Below are 14,920 nucleotides of genomic sequence, written 5' to 3' on the forward strand. Positions count from 1 at the left end.
CCGTCTCTGCTACTTCCCCCTCGGCCTAGGGCGGGCCCCGCCTGCGCTTGTCGTCCGCCAGGCCTCCTCCTGGACTCGCCGGGTTTAGAACCCGCGGAGCGGGCGCAGGCGCTGGTGTCCAGGTGTGCGCGCGCATCGGGATGGGAGTAAAAACTGAGGATGGTCCGGTCGTCCAGAATCTTCAACGGCCCGTCTGTGGAGTTTACGACCATCGTGGTTTCCATTTATTCTACAGATTAGGAAAAGGGTGATCCGGCAATCTACCTTACGCTCCGCAAACATTAACAAGCCGGCCGGGGCGGCGCTCGCTTGTCATCCCAGCATTCGGGAGGCTGAGACGGGAGGATCGCGGTTCGCGGCCAGCCTCAGCTACTTACTGAGGCCCTCTGCAACTCAGTGAGACCCTGTTTCAAAATAAAGAATAAAAAACAGGGCTGGGGGTGTATCTCCGAGGTAGACTGCCTCTGGGTTCAATCTCCAGTACCATTGAAATATATATATATATATATAGCCAGGGATGTGGCTCCGAGGTAGAATTCTTCTGGGTTGGATCCCCCAGTACCACCAGTGATAACAGTAATAATGCAGACAGGAAGCATAAATAAAGCAGGTAGTTTCAGATAATGACGAGTGCTGTGTGGAGGATAGATGGAGAACAGTTACTGGTGAAGGTGAGAGCAGAAGCCCAGAGGCTACTTAAATAAGGGGTGCCTGTAAATGAAGAGGAGCAGGCCGCAGTTACAGCCGTGTGTGTGTGTGTGTGTGTGTGTGTGTGTGTGTGAGGGGGGGGGTTGTTGTTTTTGTGGTGCTGGGGATTGAACCCAGGGGCATTCTTCCTCTGAGCTACACCCCCACCCTTATTTATTTATTTATTTATTTTATTTTTTGCAGGTCTGGGGATGGAACCCAGGGGCATTTGACCTCTGAGCTACATTCCCTGCTCTATTTTTTATTCTTTATCTTGAAACCGGGTCTCACTGAGTTGCAGAGGGCCTCGCTAAGTAGCTGAGGCTGTCTGAGAACCGCGATCCTCCATGTCTCAACCTCCCAAATGCTGGGATGACAAGCGTGCGCCACCGCGTCCGGCTCCCCACCCTATTTTATATTTTATTGGGAGACAAGGTCTCACTAAGTTTCTGAGAGTCTCGCTTGCCGAGGCTGAGACTCATTGAGCCCCACAGTCCTGTCTAAGACGCCCAAGTACTGGGCTTACAGGCACGCACCACCATGCCCAGGGCTACACATCTTATAAATTATCCCATTTGATTCTTGCAGTGAACCTATAAAGTAGATATCATTATTAGGAGGAGGGGGGGGAGAAGGAGATTGAACCCAGGGGCATCTAACTCTGAGCTATATCTCCACCCCCCCCCCTTTTTTTTTTTTTTTTGGTGGTACTGGGGATGGAATCCAGGGGCCCTCTACCTCGGGCTACACTCCCAGACCTATTTTATATTTTATTTGGAGACAGGGTCTCTTAAGCCAGCTGAGGCTGGCTTCGAACCTGCACAATCCTCCTGTCTCAGCCTCCCAAGCACAGTGATTACAAGCGTGCACCACCACGCCCGGCTCTACCCCCCCCCCTTTTTTTTTTTTTTTAATTTGAAACAGGGTCTTACTAAGTTACAGATAGCCTCATTAAGTTGCTGAGGCTAGCTGTAAACCTGCAATCCTCCTGTCTCGGGAGGATACTTGAAATCCCAAGTATCTTGTCCTCTCCTTTAACACACACCTACTACCACACCCAACCCATTATTATTTTGCAGAAGAGGAAGCTGAGGCTCAGTGTAATTAAGTAAACTGTGTGTGTGTGTCTGTGTGTGTCTGTGTGTGTCTGTGTGTGTCTGTGTGTGTGTGTGTGTGTGTAGTGCTGAGGATTGAACCCAGGGGCATTCTACTTTTGAGAAGTAGAATACTGCCCCAGATCTTTTTATTTTTTGTTTGAAATAGGATCTCAGCTGGGCCTGGTGGCGCACGCTTGTAATCCCAGTACTTGGGAGGCTGAGACAGGAGGATCGGGGTTCACTGACAGCCTCAGCTACTTAGTGAGGCCCTCTGCAACTCAGTGAGACCCTGGTTCAAAATAAAGAATAAAAAATAGGGCAGGGAGTGTAGCTCAGAGGTAGAATGCTCCTGGGTTCTATGGTTCTATTCCTAGTACTGCAAAAATAAATAAATAAATAAATAAATAAATAAATAAATAAATAAATAAATGGTTTGGGAGTTTTTTTGAGGGGTGTTGGGGATTGAACCCAGGGGCTTTCTACCTCTGACCTACACCGCCAGTCTATTTTATTTTTATTTTGAAACAAGGCCTCGCTAAGTTGCGGAGGTTGGCCTCAAACTTGCAGTCCTCCTGTCTCAGCTTCCCAAGGGACTGGGATTAGCAGCTCATAATTTAAATTTTTGAGAATGGCTATGCTTGCTAAGCAGCCTGCAAAACTCCTTGAAATTCAGCAGCCAGCCTCCGTGAGCCTGTTGGGGCCAGCCCCAGCCCTGGCTCCGCTCCCCAAGCCCGCCCTCCTCTCCTCTGGTGGGGCCTGGTGGGGCCCTTCTTTTCTTTGGCAGCGCGGCTCTCCCTCTACTTAGCTTCTCACGCGCTCTCTCCCCAGGCCTACCACTCCTCTCTCATGGACCCCGACACCAAGCTCATTGGGAACATGGCACTGCTGCCTCTCAGGAGTCAGTTCAAAGGACCGGCCCCGAGAGAGAGTAAGTCCAAGCCTGCATCTTCAGACTGGTCTGACCTGTGTCTAGGGGAACATGTCTGACTCCTGCTGATTCCTCCAGGATGTCGTGTTGAGAGGCAGCGCGCTCAGCGCTAGGCACCGTTCCTGTGATCGCTGTCAGTTCCTGCAGGCTGGTCTGGTGTGCCTTCCTGGGTAGAATGCCACGGCCCCGCCCGGGCGCAGGCCTGTGATCCCAGTGCTTGGGAGGCTAGGACTGGAAGATTGCAAGTTCGACGCTAGCCTGGGCAACTTAGACTCTGCCTCAAATGAAAAACGATTTTTTTTATTATTTTGGTTGTACTGGGGATGGAACTCAGGGCTTTCTACCTCCGGGCTACACACCCAGACCTATTTTATACTTTTATTTGGAAACAGGGTCTCACTAAGTTGCTGAGAGCCTCACTAAGTAGCTGAGACTGGTTTCAAACCTGTGCGATCCTCCTGTCTCAGCCTCCCAAGCACGGGGATTACAAGCATGTGCCACCACACCCGGCTAAATAAAAAACTTTAAAGCCTGGCTCCTGGGTTCCATCCTCAGTACCACAATAAATAAATAAATTAAATTAAATAATAAGAAACTTTTGTGGGGTTTTTTTGTTTTGTTTTGGTTTTTGGTGGTACTGGGGTTCCTGGAAACCCTTCTACCTCTGGGCTACACTCCCAGACCCATTTTATATAATTTTTTAAATTTGGAAACAGGGTCTCTTAAGCCAACGAGGCTGGCTTCGAACCTGCGTGATCCTCCTGTCTCCGTCTGCCAAGCGCGGGGATTACGAGCATGCGCCGGGATTACGAGCATGCGCCACCATGCACAGCGTAATAAAAAACTTTTTAAAAGGGGCTAGGGGTGTAGCTCAGTGGTAGATTTACCCTGGGCTCAATCCCCAGTACCACACACAGAAAATTAATAATAATAATAATAATAATAATAATAATAATAGAATGTCAGCCGGGCGTGGTGGCGCACGCTTGTAACCCCAGTTTTTGGGAGGCTGAGACAAGAGGATCGTGGTTTGCAGACAGCCTCAGCTACTACTTAGGCCCTTTGCAACTCAGTGAGACCCTGTTTCAAAATAAAGAATAAAAATAGGGCTGGGGGTGTAGCTTAGAGGTAGAATGCCCCAGGTTTCATCCCCAATACTAAAAAACAATTTTTTTTTTAAAAGAATGTCATGTCCCTTCGCTGTTGTCACCTCGGAGAGAAACAATATCTCAACCTCTCCGCAATCTAAATCTGCTTCTGTTCTCATTTTTTTTCTTTTTTATTTCAGTACTGGCCACAAACCACGATCCTCCTGTCTCGGCCTCCCAAGGACTGGGCTTACACGCGTGCCCAGGCCCGGCTGCCCTTTTCCTTTGTTGAGGCGTTCCTGCACCCCGCACTCATGTAGCTCTGCCCCACTTCCGCCCCCTCCTTCCCAGCTTGACCTTTTTAAAATGAGAAAAGGAGAACAGAAAACTTGCCAAAGACATTATGTAAGGGGAGCTGTCACCACAGCTCCTGGCTTCGGCTCCAGTCACCTAGAACAGCGTGTACAGACATGTGCGTGCGTGCGTGTTGAACCCCTGTGAGACGGGGGCGGCTGGAGCCCAGGGCCTTGCTCAGGCCAGGAACGCCCTCAGCCCCCAGCTAAGCCCCAAGAAGACTTAAGTCACAGTTCTTTGGGGTTCTTTGGGGGTTTTTTTTGGTGGTACTGGGGGTGAAACCCAGGGGCATTCTACCTCCAAGCTACACCCCAGCCCTATTTTTTATTCTTTATTTTGAAACAGGGTTTCACTCAGTAGCTGAGGCTGGCCTCAAACCGAGATCCTCCTGTCTCAGCCTCCCAAATACTGGGATTACAGACCTGCACCGCCATACTGGCTCTACTGCCTGCTTTTATTTTTTGGTGGTACTGGGGGTGGAACCCAGGGGCTTTCTACCTCCGGGCTACACTCCCAGACCCATTTTATATTTTATCTGGAAACAGGGTCTCACTAAGTTGCTGAGAGCCTCACTAAGTAGCTGAGGCTGGCTTCGAACCCTTGCGATCCTCCTGTCTCAGCCTCCCAAGCGCGGGGATGACAAGCGTGCCCACCACGCCCGGCTGTAGAACCAGCTTTTGAAGACGGTCTTTCCGTATCCTCGTTTCGTTTGCTCCAGCGCCAAGACTTGCAGTCAGGCCGGGTGTTGTCGGTTTCTTTCTTTCTGTACGTGCTGGCCTTGCACTCGGCTAACATCCTCCACTCTCCTTCTTTCCCTTGTGTCCTGCTTAGCAAAAGAGACGGATATAGTGGACGAAGCCATCTACTACTTCAAGGCCAATGTGTTCTTCAAAAACTATGAAATCAAGGTAAAGCGCAGGACCTGTAGCTCTCAGCCTGGTTTTCCCCGGGCATCCTGTCCGCCTGGCGGCAGGGTTCCTGTGAAGAGTGAATCCGGTGGCATGGAATTGTGATTTGGGCATTCTAGGACAGTGCCCGATGTTCCAGCCTATATAAATGTTAGTTTCTTCCCCTTCTGGAATCTATACCAGGGGTTGGCATACGATAGCCCAAAGGCCAAGTCCGACCCACCGCCTCCTTTTGTAAATAAAATGGTATGGGGCCACAGCTGTGCATGTGTTTATGTGTTGTCTGTGGCTCCTTTCAACCCCAGCAGTGGGGGGAGAGCGAGGCAGAGACTGCAGGCCCCGGAGCCAAAGACATTCACCACCGGGCCTTTGCTGACCCCCTCTACATTGTTTTTTGGGGTTTTTTTTTGTTTGTTTGTTTTGTTTTTTTTTTTTTTTTGCTTTTTTTTGTTTTGTTTTGTTTTGGTTTTTTGCAGTACTGGGGATAGAATCCAGGGGCATTCCACCTCCAAGCTTTCTTTATTTGGAAACAATCTTGCTAAGTCGCTGAAGCTGGCCACAAACCCGCAGTCTTCCCTTCTCGGCCTTCCGAGTACTGGGATCACGGATGGTACCACCACATCTGGCTTGGGTCTGTCTCTATTTATTCACCATTAACTGAGAACCTATGTGTGCGAGCCCTGTGTTTGTGTAGAAGTAGCCTACAGCTAAACCGTCCTACATAGCCAGGCGGCGTGGCACACGCTTGTGGTCCAGTACTCGGGAGGTTGAGACCAGAGGATCGCAGGTTTTCAGCCGGCCTCACAGCTTAGCTAGACGCTCAGCAACCCAGCAAGACCCTGTTTCCAAATCAAAAATCAAGAGGGCTGGGGCATAGCTTGGAGGTAGAATACCCCTGGGTTTAATCTCTAGTACCACCAGAAGGGGGAGGAGAGAGCGTGTAGCTTTTTGGTTTGTTCGGGGTTTCTGAGCCAGGCGTGGTGGTGCACGCTTGTAATCCCAGCATTCGGGAGGCTTTTTGAAACCATAGCTTTTTGTAAAACGGGCCTCCGCCAGGCGCTCCATTTGATCAGTAGCCGCTGTCTCCGCACTTTCCTTTTGCCCTCCATCTTAGCCAGAAGGCCAGGAAGTGATTCACTTGCCTTTGGGCTAGGTCTTCAGAGGCTGGGCATATGGGCTTCGTCAAGAACGTGTCGCATATGAAATAATTGCTTCCTCCTTCTGAGCAGTGAGTTTTTGTGCTGTGCGGGTATCCGCAAGTGAAGGGCTTTCAACTCAGCCAGCCATATGGCGCCGGCAGGCTCCGGCAGCCCGGTTGGCTCCCTTCCCGCGCGGAGAGGCGGCCGTGGGCGCCGCTCCGGGACGGCGCAGGGGGCTGGGGCGGCTGCCGGCGGGGCTGCCCGGAGACGGTCAGAGGCGAGACAGGCCTCATTCGTCCTGGGCGACTGTCCTGTTTGGAGGGGGACTGTTGTTGTTTTCTTTTCCTACCTGTAGAATGAAGCCGATAGGACCTTGATCTACATCACGCTCTACATTTCCGAGTGTCTAAAGAAACTCCAAAAGGTAACTCCTTGGGCGCTCGCGCTCTCGTGGGCGTCCACCCGTCCCGGAGGGCAGGTAGCACGTGCTCTCCTCACGTGGAGCTGTTCTCCCGAGGAGAAGCCAGGGTAGCTCTCCCAGCGCGTGATGTCGCTGGCAACCACAGAGGAGAGGAGAGTGCAGTCTCGGGCTCTGTCTTTATATATCCTTCTATTTTGAGGGGTATGGAAGCCAGGGCCATTCTACCTCTGAGCTACACTCCCAGCCCTATTTTTATTTATTTATTTATTTTTTTGGTGGTACTGGGGGTGGAACCCAGGGGTTTTCTACCTCCGGGCTATACTCCCAGACCTATTTTATACTTTATTTGGAAAAAAGGTCTCACTAAGTTGCAAGTTGCTGAGGCTGGCTTTGAACCCGTGCGATCCTCCTGTCTCAGCCTCCCAAGCACTGGGATTGCAAGCGTGCCCACCACGCCCGGCTCCAATTTTTTTATTCTTTATTTTGAAACAGGGTCTCACTGAGTTGCAAAGGGCCTCACTAAGTAGCTGAGGCTGGCCACGAACTGCGATCCTCCTGTCTCAGCCTCCCCAGTACCTGGATTACAAGTGTGCGCCACCCCGCCCGGCTAATGAGCAGTTGTTAGCTGCTTGAACTAAAGAATTTCAGTTCGGATTTTCTTATTCTTTTACCTGTAAAATGCGTGTGTGATCTTTTTGTACCTTTAGTGCAGTTCCAGGAGCCAAGGTGAGAAAGAGATGTACACCCTGGGAATCACCAATCTCCCCATTCCTGGAGAGCCCGGCTTCCCGCTCAACGCCATTTATGCCAAACCTGCCAACAAACAGGAAGACGGTAAGGACGGCCCGGGCTCCCTCCCGCCGACTCTGCGCCGCCCTTTCCAGCCTTTACCGCTGTACAGGTTGACAGTGGAATCTTTGGGGTTCTTTGTTTTGTTTTGTGGTGCTGGGGGTTGAACCCAGAGGCATTCTGCCTCCAAGCTATTCCTGTCTTATCTTTGTTTGTTTCTGATTTTGTTCTTGATTTTGGTGCTGAGAGTTGAACTCTGGAGTGTTCTACCTCTGAACCACACCCCGAGCTTTTGTTAAGTTTTGTTTTGAAACAGGATGAGAATCTCCATACGTTCTGAGAATTCCCTCCAACCTGTGATCCTCCTATCTCAGCCTCCCAGGTACTGGGATTACAAACATGGAAACATGGAACGTGAGCTTTAATAGAACAGCACACAGCTGTAATCCCACTGCTTGGGAGGCTGAGACAGGAGGATCAGAGGTTCAAGGACAACCTCAACAATTTAGCAACACCTTGTTTCAAAAAAAAAAAAAAAGTAATCCAGGCATGGTGGCACACGCTTGTCATTGTGTCTGAGAGACAGAAGGATCTGAGGTTCAAAGCCAGCCTCAGCCTCTTAGCAAGGCTCTCAGCAACTTAGTGAGACCCTGTTTCCAAATAAAAAATAAGAGAGATGGAGGTGTGGCTTGAAGGTAGCTGCCTCTGGGTTTAACCTCCAGTACCAAAAGAAAAGAATCACCAAGAGCAGTATCCTGCATATTTGAGATGTATTTTGAAGACCTTTTTTTTTTTTTTTTTAATTTCTGTTAGAAATAATGCGAGCCTACCTCCAGCAGCTGAGGCAGGAAACCGGACTGAGACTTTGTGAGAAGGTGTTTGACCCTCAGAATGACAAACCCAGCAAGGTAAGGCCCTTCCGCCCGTCAGGCCTGTCCCCCACCAGCGCGCTTGAGGTTGCCTGTTGCGAGAATACTCTTAGTCACTGCACTGCAGGCTTGCTTCGGTGTCACGGTGCGCCGGCGTGTCACGGTGCACCCGAGCACACTGAAGGCCGGGCCGCATCTTTAAGAAGGTCTCAGTCATGTGTTCGCAGGTCGGGGCCCTGTGAACCTGGGCAGCAGGTGTTCCCGGGGCGGGTGACATCTCCTAGAGTTGGCCCTCGGTATCTGGGGCACCAAAGCCTGTGGGTGCTCAGGTCCCCTACATACATGTACTTGCATGTAACTTACACACATGTAGATGACTTATACTTTGCTAATGCAATGGAAGTATTATGTAAGGAGTTGTTATGCTGTATTGCTCAGGGAATAGTGATGGGGGGATGTCTATCCACACTTGAGTACACATGCTTTTTTTTTTTTTTTTGGTGGTACTGGGGATGGAACCCAGGGGCCTTCTACCTCCATGCTACACCTCCAGACCTATTTTATATTTTATTGGAAACAGGGTCTCACTAAGTTGCTGAGAGCCTCACTAAGTAGCTGAGGCTGGCTTCGAACCCGCACAATCCTCCTGTCTCAGCCTCCCAAGGGTGGGGATTACAAGCGTGCGCCCCCACGCCCGGCTGTTTTTTTAGTTTGAATCAGGGTCTCACTAAGTTGCTCTGGCTGGCCTCGAACCTGTGGTCCTCCTGTCTGAGTCTCCCAAGTACTGAGATTACAGGCATGCGCCACCCCATGCCCTGCACCGGGCTATCTTCTCCGTGGTGGGTTCAATCTATAGGCGCAGAACCCCCAGATAGAGAGGGCCGGTTGGATTACGTTTACGTATCTTGTCATGTGAGTTAGCTGGGCGTCTAGAAGAGCAGGCTCCCGTGTGCCGTGGCGTTTTGGGTTGGGCCCGGCTCCCGCCGTGTTTGGTGGGCTGGAACCCTCTCCTTACGCTCAAGTCGCCCCGTCCGCTCTGCTTCGCCTCATCAGTGGTGGACGTGCTTCGTGAAGCGTCAGTTCATGAACAAGAGCCTCTCGGGGCCCGGGCAGTGAGGGCCGCGCTCCCGAGGCCGGCGCCCGCCCCGCCTTCGCTCCATGACAGTTTCTGCCGAAGAGAGGAGACGGCTTGCGGAGCTCCAGAGAACTCGGGGGCGGGAAGAAAAGGCGGCCTGCTGAACGGCGCGCTTGAAATTGTCTGCAGGATTAAGCTGGTGCTTAATAAGAAGTAATAAAGGAATTTGTAACATTTCATGTCAGGAAGTCTTTATTGCTTATCTTTGACACAGTTATGTTTTTGTTTGTGTAGTAGTGGGGACCGAACCCCAGGGGCATTCTACTTCTGAGCTCCACCTCCAGCCCTGTTTTATTTCTTATTTGGGAACGTGGTCTCGCTAAGTTGCTGAGCGTCTCACTACTTGCTGAGGCTGTCCTCAAAGATGCAGTCCTCCTGTCTCAGCCTCCCCAAGTACTGGGATTAGGGGCATGTGCCAACACACCCGGCTATTGGTTTTTGTTTTGTTTTGTTTTTTGGTGGTATTGGGGGTGGAATCCAGAGGCTTTCTACCTCCGGGCTATACTCCCAGACCTATTTTATAGTTTATTTGGAAACAGGGTCTCACTAAGTTGCTGAGAGCCTCACTAAGTAGCTGAGGCTGGCTTCGAACCTGGCGGTCCTCCCGTCTCAGCCTCCCAAGCGCGGGGATGACAAGCGTGCGCCGCCACGCTGGGCCGGCTATTGGTTTTTGAAACAGGATCTCACTAGGTCCTGAGAAATCTTGCTACATTGCTGAAGCTGTCTTCCAACTTGTGATTTTCCTGCCCCAGCCTCCCAAGTATTGGGGTTACAGGTACGCACCACCACAGCTGGCGTTTATTTTGAAGTAGGAGCTCAGGAAATTGCTGAAACTGGCCTCAAACCTATGGGCCCCGCGTCTTGGCCTCCCTATTCTGCGTCGCAGGCCTGCACCAGCGCTTGCTGGAGTTGGGTTTGGAGTGTGAGGTGTGGGGTCAGTCTGCCGGCCTCCCTTTGCGGTGGTGATCCAGCTGCCCGGCGCCTTTGTCAGTGACTAGTCTCCAGTGAACTGTCCTGGTTCTTTTATCAAGAGTCAGTTGGCCGAGCTGGGCGTGGAGGCGCACGCTCGTCATCCCAGCATTCAGAGGCTGAGACCGGAGGATCGTGGTTCGGGACAGCCTCAGCTACTTAGTGAGGCCCTTTGCAACTCAGTGAGACCGTTTCAAAATAAAGAATAAAAATAGGGCTGGCTGAAACAGGAGGATCACACAGGTTCGAAGCTAGCCTCAGCTGGTTTAAAAGGCCCTGTTTCCAAATAAAATATAAAATAGGTCTGGGAGTGTAACCCGGAGGTAGAAGGCCCCTGGTACCACACACACACACAAAAAAAAAAAAGAAAGAAAAAATAGGGCTGGGGATGTACCTTGGAGGTAGAATCCCCTTGGGTTTAATCCCGGCATCACAAAAATAAGTCAGTTGGCCACAAATGTATGCGTTTACTTCTGGAGCCTAGATTATCTGACCTGTATGATATTCACTTTTATATCTGGCCAGCTTTTATCATTAAAAGTCTTTCATGGGCCGGGCGTGGTGGCGCACGCTTGTCATCCCCGCGCTTGGGAGGCTGAGACGGGAGGATCACGCAGGTTCGAAGCCAGCCTCAGCTACGTAGTGAGGCTCTCAGCAACTTAGTGAGACCCTGTTTCCAAATAAAGTATAAAATAGGTCTGGGAGTATAGGCCGGACGTAGAAGGTATAAAAGCCCCTGGGTTCCACTCCCAGTACCATAAAAAAATAAAAATAAAAAATAGGGATGGGGTATAGCTTGGAGGTAGAATGCCCCCGGGGTTCCATTGCTAGTACTGCAAAAACAAAACAAACAAACAAACAAAAAAAAACAAACCAAAACAGGAAAAAAAGGCAGATTGACTGTATGCCTGTTCCATTAGTGCCAGCAGGGGGAGCCCGAGCCTCAGGAGATAGAGTCCTGGCTTCCAGGATACTCTACTAGCTGGGCCAGGTGGTACAAATTTGTAATTCCATACTTCTGAGGCTCAAACAAGAGGACCGTAGGTTCGAAGCCAGCCTCAGCAATTTAGCAAGCTCCTCTGTCAAAATAAAAAAGGCTGAGAATATAGATCAGAGCTAGAATACCCCTTGGTTCAATCCTCTATCAAAAACAGACTTCTTTGGGCTGGATAACAGCCAAGTGTTGGGTTTTGTTTTGTTTTTTAATATATGTGAGAGAATCCAGGAGTGGGTGTATACTCCTGTGATCTCAGTAATTGGGAGGCTGTGACAGGAGGATCTCAGGTTCAAAGCCAGCCTTGGCAACTTGGCGAGGCTCTCAGCAACCTAGTGAGACTGTTTCAAACTAAAAGATAAATTCGGGCTGGGAGTGTGGCTGAGGTAGAACTGCCCTGGGTTCAGTCCTCTGTTCTCCCCCCACACACAAAGCAAATTAGCTAGCTGGCATGGTAGTGCACGCTTGTAATCCCAGTACTTGGGAGGCTGGGCTAGGAGGATGACAGGTTCAAAGCCAGCCTTGGCAATTTAGGCTTTCAGCAATCTAGTGAGACCCTGTTTCTTAGTAAAATCAGGCTGCGGGGTATAGTTTGGAGATAGAATGCCTCTGGGTTCAATCCCCAGTACCAAAAATATTTTTTTTAACTAAAAATCTGAGGTCGATAATCACCTTATTTTTTCTTAAGCAGTCTGTTTACATTCTTTTTTTTTTTTTTTTGGTACTAGAGATTAAAACTAGAGGAATGCCTTCAAGCTATACCCCTGGCCCTATTTATTTATTTTGGCACTAGAGATGTAACCCAGAGGCATTTTACTTCCAAGTTATACCTTCAACCCAATTTTATTTCTAACTTAGAAACAGGGTTAGCCGGGCGTGGTGGCGCATGCTTGTAATCCCCGCGCTTGGGAGGCTGAGGCAGGAGGAATGCACAGGTTCGAAGCCAGCCTCAGCTACTTGGTGAGGCTCTTGGCAACTTAGGGAGACCCTGTTTCCAAATAAAATAGAAAATAGGTCTGGGAGTATAGCCCAGAGGTAGAAAGCCCCTGGGTTCCACATCCAGTACCACAAAAACAACAACAACAACAACCAGGGTCTCCCTAGGTTGCTGAGAGCCTCACTAAGTTGCCCAGGTGGGCTTTGAACCTGCAGTCCTCCTGTCTCAGCCTCCCAAGTACTGGGATTACAAGTATGTGCCACCACGCCTGGCTTCATTTTTATTTTATTGAGGTACTGGGGATGGAACCCAGGGGCATTCGACCTCTAAGCTACACCCCCAGCCCTATATTTTATTCTTTATTTTGAAACAGGGTCTCCCTGAGTTGCAGAGGGCCTGAGTAGCTGAGGCCGTCTGCGAACCGCGACCCTCCTGTCCCAGCCTCCCGGATGCTGGGATTCCAGCTGTGCAGCACCGCGCCGGCTGTGATTCATCACTCTAGTAACAGTTGCTATCGTCACTTGTAGAAAGACCGCGATTACAACGCACAGAAATACGTGAACGGGATTTCTGAGAATTCTCTGCTCCGAATCTTCCTTGCTCCTAAGATGATTGTACTGAAGATCTTATTAAAAACTCAAAACCTGTGTCTGGAAAGGGTGTTAAACTGCGACGCCAGGGCCGTTTGTCCTCCGTCCCCTTCGTCTTTGTTTGTAGGTGGGGGGACCCTTCCATTAGGAGAGCCGATCTCAGGGCCACATCTGCTCTGCGTTCCCCTTGGGATAAATCACCAGCATTATCTTTCTCTCGGTTTAACTCTGCAGCTCCAGCTTCCAGTCGAGCTGGCCGTGCAGCTGCAAGCACTTTTTTTGGTGGTATGAGGGTGAAATCTTAGAACAAGGTCTCACTAAGAGACCCACACACACACACACAAAAAAAAAAAAAAAAAAAAAAAATTTGCAGTCCTATGGATTGAACTCCTAAGCAGACACCCCAGCCCCAATAATACACGCGTGTGTGTGCGCGCGCACGCTCGCTGGGGACGGAACTCGGGGTCAGTCTACCTCTCGGCTACACCTCCAGCCCTATTTAATTAAGTAATTAATTTCTCATAGTAGGGATTGAACCCTGAGGTTTTCTACCTCTAAGCTACACCCCCTGCTCGATTTTATCTCTTATTTCAAAACAGTCCCACTAGGTTGCTGAGTGCTTCGCTAAGTTGCCGAGGCTGGCTTTGAACCTGTGATCCTTCTCAGCCTCCCGAGTACTGGGACTACAAGCGTGTATCACCACACCTGTCTTTTTATTTTGAAACAGAATTGCCGGGCATGGTGGCGTACGCTTGTAATCCCAGCGCTTGGGAGCCTGAGACAGGAGAATTGCAGGTTCAAAGCCAGCCTCAGCTACTTAGTGAGGCTCTCACAACTTAGACCCTATTTCCAAATAAGAAATAAAATCAGAAGCCGGGCGTGGCGGCGCACACTTGTAATCCCAGTACATGGGAGGCTGAGATGGGAAGATCGCAGGGTGGAGGCCAGCCTCAGCAACTTAGCAAGACTCGGCAATCTAGTAAGACCCTGTGTCCAAATAAGAATAAAACAGGCTGAAGGTGTAGCTCAGAGGTAGAATGCCCGAGTTTAGCACCGAAAAATAAGAAAGAGGGTGAAATGGGTTGGAAAGCTGGTGGGACCTGCTCCCTCCTGCTCCACGCAGAAGCTCCGTCTTGTCACTGCCAAGGAGGCTCTTAAGGGACGTTAAGTAATGTTTCCCGTAGAGCAATTTGCTGTGTTGTTTTCTCCTTGTACAAAAGACAGATCTTAGAAAGATATCTGAGGCAGCTGGGAAAGCTTTCCAGCCCGGGGGATGCTGGCTGTTTACACAAGAACTCAAGGAGGCCAGAACACTGACATGTAGAAGTTGTTCCCCTAATGGACAGCTTTCGGTTCTGAAATTCACGTTCTGCACCTGCCACGTGGCTGACCTAGAAGTTCACACGCAATTAGCATCCCAGGGCCTCAGCTTCCTGACACAGATAGAAGGGGTTTGTTTGTTTGTTTGTTTACTTTATGGTACTAAGGATTGAACCCAGGGGCATTCTACCTCCGAGCTACACCACAGCCTCATTTTTTTTTATCCTTTATTTTGAAACAGTCTGAGAGTCGCAAAGGGCCTCGCTAAGTAACTGAGGCTGGCTGCAAACCGTGATCCTCCTGTCTCAGCCTCCGCAATGCTGGGATTATAAGCGTGCGCCACCACACCTGGCTTCCTTCTCCTTCCTTCCTTCCTTCCTTCCTTTTTCTTTCTCCCTCTCTCCCTCCCCCCTTCTTTCTTCTTTCTTTCCTACTTTCTTACTAAGAATTGAGAATTGAACCCAGGGGCATTCTACCTTTGAGCTACACCAGCAGCCCTATTTTTCAATTTTTCTCTTAACAGTGTCTCACTAGGTTGAAGAGTCTCACTACTTGCTGAGGCTGGCCTCGAACCTGGAGCCTCCTGTCTCAGCCTCCCCAGGCCTGGTGCGCGCAGCCATGCCCATCCTCTGGTGCTGGTTCTCCTTCCTGGCCTGCTCCTGGTGGGGTGTCCTAGGGCAACACTGCTGACCGCA

The 14,920-nt window shown here is 50.2% G+C and overlaps 1 protein-coding gene across 1 annotated transcript; it reads left to right on the forward strand.

Moving 5' to 3' along the window:
* Positions 1 to 623: 623 nt before the first annotated feature.
* Positions 624 to 9,396, forward strand: ARPC3 (actin related protein 2/3 complex subunit 3; the record flags this gene model as incomplete). The annotated part of the gene is made up of 7 exons (XM_080717578.1): positions 624 to 671; positions 2,613 to 2,712; positions 4,986 to 5,062; positions 6,557 to 6,625; positions 7,330 to 7,456; positions 8,225 to 8,319; positions 9,334 to 9,396. 7 exons carry the CDS (start codon positions 624 to 626, stop codon positions 9,394 to 9,396), a joined length of 579 nt encoding a protein of 192 aa, XP_080573704.1.
* Positions 9,397 to 14,920: the final 5,524 nt, after the last annotated feature.

This window comes from Muscardinus avellanarius (assembly GCF_963383645.1).
Source record: "Muscardinus avellanarius genome assembly, chromosome: 21".
Taxonomy (NCBI): Eukaryota; Metazoa; Chordata; class Mammalia; order Rodentia; family Gliridae; genus Muscardinus; species Muscardinus avellanarius.